This window comes from Salvia splendens, chromosome 19 (genome assembly GCF_004379255.2).
Source record: "Salvia splendens isolate huo1 chromosome 19, SspV2, whole genome shotgun sequence".
In the NCBI taxonomy this organism is placed as follows: Eukaryota; Viridiplantae; Streptophyta; class Magnoliopsida; order Lamiales; family Lamiaceae; genus Salvia; species Salvia splendens.
The window spans coordinates 18,524,137-18,535,554 of NC_056050.1; the positions used below are offsets into that span (position 1 = coordinate 18,524,137).

Genomic DNA, 11,418 nt, shown 5'->3' on the forward strand with positions numbered 1-11,418 from the left:
AATTGGTGCAGCTGAAAGCAGCGATCACACAATTGACGTCGCTCGTGCCAGTGACTTCTTTGCGACCGGCGGATTCGACGTTCGTCAATCGACCCCAGCCAGCGCCGCCCGTCTCTGTGGACTGCACGCCACCTTTGGCTTCTATCCCGGCGCCGTCAGTGAGGGTCTCTACGGTAGCTCATTCCGGGCTGCCGCCTCCCTCCGCCGGATTTCCGCAGACCCCAGACATGTCCGCCGTGGGTTCGGCGAATCCCTATTCTGTAATATCCCAACCTTAGAAGAATTAGGAATTAGAGATTAGAATTTATAGTTTAGTTAGTGGTTTTATTTGCATATGTTTTTGTTAGAAATAGAAGAGATAAATATAGGATTTTTTTTGCAAATTTAGGAAAAAGAATGAAATAAAGAAAAAGAAGAAAGAAAAAGAATATGAAGTTGATGAGTAAGTTAGTAGGAAAAAAACGTGTCATGTGGAGAATTAGGAAAAAAATAAGGAAAGGAAAATAGGAAAAATAATACCCATCCTCTTCTTTCTTCTCTCTCTCTTTTTTTTCGTTCTCCATCTGCCCATGCCAACTTCATCTCTGTGTAAATTTTCAATAGCCCTCTACTCCCTCCGATCAGCTACCGCGAATCCTCCGGCCGCTCCACCGTGAAACATGTAATACACTCCATCAGTCCAAGCTCTCAATTCCCCATTCTTCCCCTCAATTTTGGAGCTTAGGTTGCAAACCCACTTCCACTAATCTTTGGAAAATTGTTGAATTTAGAGGTTAGCTTCCTCCATAACCTCTTCAATCATATTTCTAAGTATAGTAGTGATGTTATTTTGATGTGAATCTTGTTGTTTGGTCGAAAATTAGGGTTCATAGATTTGGGAATTTTGTTGTTTGATGCTTTGGTGTAATTTGGCTATTGAACTATGCAATTGGAAGTAGGATATAATATTTAAGCATGAAAGTGATAGGAAAAATCTGATTTGTTTTGGGAGTTCTTTTGTTGGAGAAATAGCTTGTTTGTAGACTGTTCTGAGGCTACTGTACTGATCAGTTTCGGCCCCTTTAACATGTTAGAATTTATGTTCTAAAATTTTTTATGCATACTATCAGGTCTTGGGATGATTTCTGCAAAATTTCAGATCGTTTCGTCAACGTTTGATATTTTTAAAAATTCATGCTAAACCGTCGCCAGAATCTGTCACAAACTGGCAGGCTGTAGTAAAACGTTCATAACTCCCTAATTCCTTGGAATTTTGAGGAAAACCTTTTTTGTAATTAAAATAGACATCTAGAGGTTTATTTTGGTGTAGGGATCGACCCCTAGTTATCTCCGAGCTAAGTCAGTTTATTATATGAAGTTGATGTAATGCAGTCAATATTTTTCTAAAGCTTTAAAAGTTGAGAATAAAGGTTTTTATGCTAAAAGGGAGATAGATAGATGTGATATTTTGGCTTACATATTTGTGCTTTAAGTGTTTATTTATGAAGTGTATATGTGGCTATTTTAAACCTAGGTGAACACGGTGCAAGCACAAGCAATAAGGGAAAGGAGCACCTCCCTGGTTGACTAAGCCAGTAATAGCGTTTTTTTTGACGTGTACAGGTAGTGTACGCGTGTTCTAGAATTTAATTCCTTTAACTTCGATAAATGTTACTATTTGGTTGTGTGATTCGTATGCTTATGCCATAGAACTTAAAAATGATTGTGTGGATTTTGTATACTTCCAAGTGATGTAAATAGCTATATGTGTTGAATAATGTGAAAGTTGATGTGAAATAGTTGCGTTATGCCCCATTGCTTGAGTGAATCACAGGGTATAGTTGGCATGCCATAGGACAGCAGTACTGCACACATGTTGATCACTCGTCTTCTGGACAACCGAAGCGATGATCTATATGATATATCGATTGTTGAAATGTACCCTATATGGGTAATATATGACAGTTGTCTTGCATAGGCCATTTGGAAGATTACAGTGTCCGATACAGACTTACATGATAGACGCCCTCATAGGGCTACAGATAGTGTCCGTGTACCCGTGTCCATCACTAAGCATAACTTGGGGGCTGAATGTGACTTTCTATTTTTGAAATAATATGGTTGTGCTTTGAATTCTTTAAATAGCTATGTTTCTTATAGTATAATTATGTTGACGAAGGAAAGTGACTGCTGACAGGATCCTTTGTTTATATCATGTTGTTGTACAGGATGAATGTGTTGATTATTTGCAAGTGATATATGTGATCTTAACTGATTCAAACTTTTAGTAAGGATAATATTTGGTAATATTGTGTTGAATTTGTATATTGATGCCGATGTAAATTGAATATGAGTTGTACGACATTCCAGGTAATAAAGTGTTTATTTGGGATAGTGATATGGATTGAAGTTTTAGAGATTTTATTCTGGAATGCGATTACACTACGAGCTTTTCGAAGCTCACCCCCCCCTTTCTTCTCCCTCTTGCAGAGTATAGAAGCGAGTGAGCTCGCTAGTTGGCAGCAGGACGTGTCAAGTCACTACCCACCCTTTTTGCTGGTAAAGTTGGAGTTCTCACGTGGCATGCTTAGGCTAACTTTTGGTTGTTTGTAGTTAGTTGGAAATGTAAGGTTATAACCTTCTTTTTGCTAGTGAAGTTGTATAAATATCTATCGAAACAGGTTAATGTTGTTTTGTTATGTACAGTAGTAAACAGTTGTGTTATCAGGTTTAGTTTCTTTTATGATAGTGTTGTATGTTGAGTGGTTGCAGAAAAGAGAGAAAAAAAAAACAGGTTTTGTTTATCTATCGTACCGAAAGGTAACGTCACTTATTCGGTTAAAACTAACCGAGTAAGGGGTGTTACATATTCCTTCTCGGATTTTGGAGGCCGGCCGCCCCGTCTCGGCCGCCGCAATCTGCTCCACAGCCGTGGCATTACAACCTGCCCGATCAACGCCCATTGGACCGCATGCCAATTTCTCGTCCTCAGATGGTGAGTGCGTCATCTTGTTGGGGACCACCACGCCCGACGAGACAATTTGGGAAGTTTTCACCGGTGCAGTGCGCGGAAGGGGAAGGAGACGGCGGCACAGCCCAGTCATTGAGGGCGGCGGCGGCGGAGGGGCCGATGAGGGATGATTTGAGCTTCAGGAGTATGTGGAGGTCTGATTGTTGTGCATTTGTGAAAATCGATGAGAAAATGATAAAGATTAGGAAAACCAGGAACATTTTTCATGTTCTATCGTGGTAGAGATATTTTGATGGATACGAAATGAAATGCAATTGGGAGTAATAATTTATACTCTATTCTTGTTTATAGATTTTCCTATAATGAATGATGATGGAAATGGAATTGTGGCATTTGGGTTCAGAGGTGGCCGCATTTGGAACTGTTTACTGAGATTCTTCTTCTAAACATGTCTAAAGAGAGATGTGTATTGTGAACAAGAGTGAAGTAAAATCAGAATAAGAGTGATGTGTATTGTGAACAAGAGTGAAGTAAAATCAGAGTAAGAGTGATGTGTTTTGTGAACAAGATTGGTGTGTTTTGTGAACAAGAGTGAAGTAAAATCAGAGAGTGAAATAAAATCAGAGTAAGAGTGATGTGTTTTGTGAACAAGAGTGAAGTAAAATCAGAGTAAGAGTGATGTGTTTTGTGAACAAGAGTGAAGTAAAATCAGAGTAAGAGTGATGTGTTTTGTGAACAAGAGTGAAGTAAAATCAGAGTAAGAGTGATGTGTTTTGTTAACAAGAGTGAAGTAAAATCAGAGTAAGAGTGATGCGTTTTGTGAACAAGAGTGAAGTAAAATCAGAATAAGAGTGATGTGTTTTGTGAACAAGAGTGAAGTAAAATCAGAATAAGAGTGATGTGTTTTGTGAACAAGAGTGAAGTAAAATCATAATAAGAGTGATGTGTTTGTGAACAAGAGTGAAGTAAAATCAGAATAAGAGTGATGTGTTTTGTGAACAAGAGTGAAGTAAAATCAGAATAAGAGTGATGTATTTTGTGAACAAGAGTGAGGTAAAATCAGAGTAACAGTGATGTGTTTTGTGAACAAGAGTGAAGTAAAATCAGAATAAGAGTGATGTGTTTTGTGAACAAGAGTGAAGTAAAATCAGAATAAGAGTGATGTGTTTTGTGAACAAGAGTGAAGTAAAATCAAAATAAGAGTGATGTGTTTTATTGACTCGAATATTTTTTTATTCAACATCCAGACCTCGTTTAACTTTAATAATATATGCTCTTTACTGATTTCATTACTTGGTCAGTAATTAAATTATCTATTGTGTTTTTACAAAACTCAAACAGATAAACATTAAAGCTTTAACATAAGAATTACTCCTATCTACACAAAATCAACGATAACCAATAATGTTTGAGGCTAAGCGTGGAGACAATATACACTCAAATTTTAAAATTAGATCAAGCTTGTAATTATCATTTAAGATTATAATAAGGGATCGTCCTATATAATTCAAATTGAAATTTATGATTATTGTTTGTGTGTAAACTGTATAATCCACCTATCACGATTTGTGCTAATTAAAACCCAAATGCAACAATCCCCTACTATGTCGAATCCCAGGGTAAGACGAGGAGGTTGCATCCCCATCGATCAAGCTCATTCCCTCGAGCGCCTGCCACTTGTTGAGCACCTGAGGTAAGGTCATGTCGTAATCAATACCATACATGTCTTCGGATCAGCAGGCTCGGATGGCTTCCACAGCTCCGCCAGAGAGGAAAGCACATTCCGCCGCCAACGACGTCTCTGCCGCCCCAGCCGCAGCCGCGGTCGCCGCCGCATTTGTACAGGAAGCGGAGGGGGAGGGACGGAGCTAATGTTCAGATGCTCGAGAGGGAGATTGCCATTTTAGACGTGAGGGAGAGAACAAACCGTGTAATTTGAGCCCATATTTAAATTTCATAATGTAATTTACGAAAATACCCTTTGCCTATTTTATATTATTAAAATAAATAATATTTGTTCCATTAAGATGTGTGGTTGAGATTTGTTCTCTAGTTATACACTTAAGATTAGTTATATCTTGATCACTACCCTAATTATATATATATATAGGGTAGTGATCAAGATATAACTAATCTTAAGTGTATAACTAGAGAACAAATCTCAACCACACATCTTAATGGAACAAATATTATTTATTTTAATTATAGAAAATATGCTGAGGGTAATTTTGGAAATTGCTTTCTTAATTTAAATCTGCGATCAAACATGCAAATCTGCGATCAAATTACTCCATAATCTGTGATTTTTTCTTTCCTTCCAAACTTGCGATCCGATTTTTTTCCAAATTTCGTTCCAAATCTTATTACTTCATTCAAATCGCGATTGAATTCAATTTGACGCGATTCAATTCGTTATTCAATCCGTTCATCGCGATTCAAATCAGTCATCGTGATTCAAATCAATGGATTCAATTATGAGGTCGGACGAAGATTATTTCGATTCCGATTCATCAGCTTCGGGCGAGGAAGCTGAGACTTCTAAAGGTAATCATTATTCGTTCAATTCTATAACAATTACTTCACTCTTGTTCAATTCTATAACAATTCCTACTATTTATTAATATACAATATTTTCGTGTATTGTGATTATGAAAACCGTAGTTTTTGTGATTAGATTTATAGTTGTTTCACTGATGTTAAGTGATTATGAAAATCGTATGGTCTTTGTATTATGTTTACATGGTTAGATTTACAGTTGTTTTGCAAATAAGAGTGAAGTGAAATCAGAATAAGAGTGATGTGTTTTGTGAACAAGAGTGATGTGTTTTGTGAACAAGAGTGATGTGTTTTGTGAACAAGAGTGATGTATTTTGTTAACATGAGTGATGTGTTTTGTGAACAAGAGTGATGCCCTCAGAATAAGAGTGATGTGTTTACATCATTCTTATTCTGATTTTACTTCACTCTTGTTCACAAAACACTTCACTCTTGTTCAGAAAACACTTCACTCTTGTTCACAAAACACATCACTCTTATTCTGATTTTACTTCACTCTTGTTCACAAAACACATCACTCTTATTCTGATTTTACTTCACTCTTGTTCAGAAAACACTTCACTCTTGTTCACAAAACACATCACTCTTATTCTGATTTTACTTCACTCTTGTTCACAAACCACTTCACTCTTATTCTCATTTTACTTCACTCTTGTTCACAAAACACTTCACTCTTGTTCACAAAACACTTCACTCTTGTCAGTAACATCAAAGCATTATGAAGAATATGGGAAAACCAATAACATAGATGTGGAAAAAATGATTGTAAACTTCAAGCGTTCATGAACTATTGTAGAAAACTTCATCAGTGAATTAACAAGTACTTATTTTACATTAATATCTTGTTTACTATTTAATTCACTGTTGTGTTTTGTAAACCACTAAATGATGTGTTTCGTGAAGAAGAGTGAAGTAAAATCAGAATAAGAGTGAAGTGTTTTCTGAACAAGAGTGAAGTAAAATCAGAATAAGAGTGATGTGTTTTGCAAATAAGAGTGAAGTAAAATCAGAATAAGAGTGATGTGTTTTGTGAACAAGAGTGAAGTGTTTTGTGAACAAGAGTGAAGTGTTTTGTGAACAAGAGTGAAGTAAAATGAGAATAAGAGTGAAGTGGTTTGTAAACAAGAGTGAAGTAAAATCAGAATAAGAGTGATGTGCATTGTGAACAAGAGTGAAGTCTTTTTCTGAACAAGAGTGCAGTAATCTCATTATTAGAGTGCTGTGTTTTTTACAGTGGTTTGCGTACCAAAATGCCCAGATGAATTGAAACCAAAAATTGGACAAAGTTTCATGACCCTTGATCGTGCATTGGACTTCTACAATAATTATGCTCGATATGTTGGATTTGACACCCGTAAAAAGGGATCAAAAAAGGAAAAAGATGTCACTACTTGGATTTACGTGGTGTGTAGCCGAGAAGGTACAAAGCAAAGAAACAGTAAACAATCTGAGGTGAAACGAAAGCGTTCTTCTATTAAGTGCTATTGTAATGCTAAAGTGTCTTGGAAGTATATTATGGGTGTTGGTTATGTTATACAAAGTTTCGTTGAAGACCATAATCACGAGATGGTTGAGGAACGCCATAAGCGTTTTATGAATTTGAACCGTAATTTGGATTTAGTCCATCAGAAATTCATCCTCGATTGTGCTAATGCAAATATTGGTCCAACTTTAAGTTTTAGCTTACTTAAAGAAGTGCTTGGTGGATTAGATTATGTAGGGTGTACTGTTTTAGAAGTGCGCAACTATAGACGTGACCTTAGAGCTTATGTAGAAGGAGCTGATGCACAAATGTTATTGAATGAGATGCGAAGGAAGAAGGAGTTGTGTAGTGCATTTACATATGAGTATGAGGTCAACTCAAAGGATAGGATGACACGATTGTTTTGGTGTGATCCTACTGCTAGAAGAAACTACCATTTGTATGGAGATATTGTTTCGTTTGATACGACATACTCCACAAACAGGTATGTGCACACTAATTACTCTTTTGTTAAATTGTTTTCTGAAATCATAACATGAGTGATGTGTTTCTGAAAAAGAGTGAAGTGTTTTGTGAACAAGAGTGAAGTGTTTTCTTAACAAGAGTAATGTGTTTTGTGAAAAAGAGTGATGTATTTTTCTGCATGCTTATATTGATGTGTTTTCTGAAATCATAACAAGAGTGAAGTATTTTGTGAAAAAGAGTGAAGTATTGTCTGAACAAGAGTGACGTGTTTTGTGAAAAAGAGTGATGTATTTTTCTGCATGCTTATATTGATGTGTTTTCTGAAATCATAACAAGAGTGAAGTGTTTTGTGAAAAAGAGTGAAGTATTGACTGAACAAGAGTGACGTATTTTGTGAAAAAGAGTGATGTGTTTTCTGCATGCTTATAGTGAATTGTTTTTCATTTCAGATACTGTATGATATTTGCTCCTTTTACGGGCAAGGATAATCATGGTCGCCCTGTGACATTTGCTGCTGGCCTTTTGTCCAAGGAAAATGCCAACTCCTTTTCATGGTTATTTAACCAATTTGTAAAGTGTATGGGTGTGGCTCCCAAACTCATTGTAACCGACCAAGACTTAGGAATGAAAGTTGCTGTTGAGGAGGTCCTTGTCAATACAAGACACCGGTGGTGTATGTGGCACGTTATGAATAAAGTTGCTGACAAATTGCCAAAGAACATGCTTGGTAGTGAACAATTAAAGAAGGAACTGAATGCATGTGTATGGTCAGAGTTGATAGAACCTGATGCATTTGAGGAAACTTGGTATGCTATAATGGAAAGATATGGGCTGACCAATAATGTCTGGTTTTCATCAATGTTTGCATCCAGAAAATTTTGGGTTCCAGCCTTTTTCCGTAATTTTTCGATGAGTTCGTTGATAAAGACAACTTCTATATCTGAATCACAGAATAACTTCTTCAAAAGGTACTCAAAGTCTCGGGCTAACCTTATGCAATTTTATATGAACTATAATCATGCTCTGGAGACTCAAAGAAGTAATAGTGCAAAGCTTGAATACTATGATTCAACAAAAGTACCTATTTTGCGAACAGGATTGGAAATCGAGAAACATGCATCGACGATATATAGTGGTAGTGCTTATACTGAAATTCAAGAAGAGATAGTATATGCATGTTTCTCTTTGTCTTGTGCAACTCTAGGAGTGTCTACCAATACAGATATTGAAGTATATGACATAAAGGACAAGGATTCAAACTCATGGACAGTGACTTACTCCATTGGTGATGACACCTATTTGTGTGGATGCAAAAAATTTGAAAGACTTGGTCTATTGTGCAGCCATATATTTTGTGTGTTGAAACATAATTTTGTTAAGTTGATACCCGAGAAGTTGCATGGAGGAAGATGGTTGAAGTCACAGTTTGTGAAGCCAATACATGGAGGTTTTGTGATGATCAAGAAATACACCTTGCTGTGGACAAGAAGAAGATTGCATTTAAAAACTTGTATGGATTATTCATTGAAACAGCACAAAGCATTGAAGGGAACATTGATAAAATCAATGCATTCGCTGCAATTATTGAAGAAGGTAGGAAGCAGCTTCTTGGCGAAGATGTTGTTCTGTCTTCCACACAGAAGAGATCAATGATTGAGAACTTCTATGGCTCACATGTCCCGAACAATATTGAAGTTCATCCTCCTGAGGTTGTTAGTACAAAGGGAAGTGGAAGTAGGAAGAAATCGAAGAGGGAGTCAGCAATAAAGTTAGCAATGAAACCAGGCCGAAAGTGTGGAAACTGTCATGAGATTGGACACCATGATTCTAGGAACTGCAAAAAGGTTAATGAGAAGTCAAATCAGAGGCAATGAGGATTTGTATAGAAATAGTTCACATTGTAGTATTTTTAGAGTACTAATGATTCATTTTATTACACTTTTGAGTGAATTTTATCTCAATGCGAATTTTTAGAGTACTAATGCTCAAGTGCCAGTAAGTTCATCACTCTTGTTCACAGAACGCATCACTCTTACTGTCATTTTACTTCACTCTTGTTCACAAAACACATCACTCTTACTTTGATTTTACTTCACTCTTGTTCACAAAACACATCACTCTTACTCTGATTTTACTTCACTCTTGTTCACAAAACACATCACTCTTACTTTGATTTTACTTCACTCTTGTTCATTAAACACCTCACTCTTACTCTGATTTTACTTCACTCTTGTTCACAAACGCATCACTCTTACTGTCATTTTACTTTAGTCTTGTTCACAAACGCATCACTCTTACTGCCATTTTACTTCACTCTAGTTCACAAAACACATCACTCTTACTCTGATTTTACTTCACTCGTGTTCACAAAACACATCACTCTTATTCTGATTTTGTTACACTCTTATTCACAAAACACATTACTCTTATTCTGATTTTACTTCACTCTTCTTCACGAAAGACTTCACTCTTATTCTGAGTTTACTTCACTCTTCTTCACGAAACACATCATTTAGTGGTTTACAAAACACAACAGTGAATTAAATAGTAAACAAGATATTAATGTAAAATAAGTACTTGTTAATTCACTGATGAAGTTTTCTACAATAGTTCTCAATCATAACATCACTCTTACTTTGATTTTACTTCACTCTTTTTCACAAAACACATCACTCTTACTCTGAATTTACTTCACTCTTGTTCACAAAACACATCACTCTTACTTTGATTTTACTTCACTCTTGTTCATTGAACACCTCACTCTTACTCTGATTTTACTTTACTCTTGTTCACAAACGCATCACTCTTACTGTCATTTTACTTTAGTCTTGTTCACAAACGCATCACTCTTACTGTCATTTTACTTCACTCTTGTTCACAAAACACATCACTCTTACTCTGATTTTACTTCACTCTTGTTCACAAAACACATCACTCTTACTCTGATTTTACTTCACTCTTGTTCATTGAACACCTCACTCTTACTCTGATTTTACTTCACTCTTGTTCACAAACGCATCACTCTTACTGTCATTTTACTTTAATCTTGTTCACAAACGCATCACTCTTACTGTCATTTTACTTCACTCTAGTTCACAAAACACATCACTCTTACTCTGATTTTACTTCACTCGTGTTCACAAAACACATCACTCTTATTCTGATTTTGTTACACTCTTGTTCACAAAACACATCACTCTTATTCTGATTTTACTTCACTCTTCTTCACGAAAGACTTCACTCTTATTCTGAGTTTACTTCACTCTTCTTCACGAAACACATCATTTAGTGGTTTACAAAACACAACAGTGAATTAAATAGTAAACAAGATATTAATGTAAAATAAGTACTTGTTAATTCACTTATGAAGTTTTCTACAATAGTTCATGAACGCTTGAAGTTTACAATCATTTTTTCCACATCTATGTTATTGGTTTTCCCATATTCTTCATAATGCTTTGATGTTACTGACAACATATTCAGTGACTGATGGTTTTTTTTCGACAATAATAATGCGCTGCAATACTTTGCTCTCAGTCTTTGGAGTATTCATTTGCTTCTTGTAGTTAATCCACACTTCCAATCTTGTTCGCGCTCACCATGATAACATTCCAAATGTCGCATCAAAAAAACTCCGCAATCTTCTACATTTGATGTTGTTCTCCAAGGCATTTTGAGCCTTATTATACTCACATCCTTTATTGATTTGGTTTGGTTGTGATGCCCCATTTTTGTCAAATAATGACAAAAATATAATTTCTGCAATATATCATCATGAATATCAGATGTAGTTCACTATAAAGAGAACTATAATTCATTGTAATCACAAAAATACTGCACTGTATATCGTGTATACTTACCACATTTTCAGGTATGCCACCATATTTGACTGTTATGTCCACATCGTCAGCATTCTTTGAATTGTCAATCAGCACTATACTGTTAGTACTAAATCTGAAGCATA

The 11,418-nt window shown here is 36.0% G+C and overlaps 1 protein-coding gene and 1 long non-coding RNA gene across 2 annotated transcripts; both read left to right on the forward strand.

Moving 5' to 3' along the window:
• Positions 1-415: 415 nt before the first annotated feature.
• LOC121778567 lies at positions 416-2,722 on the forward strand. Its single transcript, XR_006045693.1, has 3 exons — positions 416-772; positions 1,514-1,602; positions 2,470-2,722. It is a non-coding gene; the product is annotated as an uncharacterized LOC121778567 (long non-coding RNA).
• Positions 2,723-5,412: 2,690 nt separating this feature from the next.
• On the forward strand, positions 5,413-9,328 carry LOC121779116 (protein FAR1-RELATED SEQUENCE 5-like). The gene is made up of 4 exons (XM_042176457.1): positions 5,413-5,494; positions 6,741-7,473; positions 7,904-8,901; positions 8,988-9,328. The coding sequence occupies exons 1-4, from the start codon at positions 5,413-5,415 to the stop codon at positions 9,326-9,328; spliced, it is 2,154 nt and encodes a 717-aa protein (XP_042032391.1).
• Positions 9,329-11,418: the final 2,090 nt, after the last annotated feature.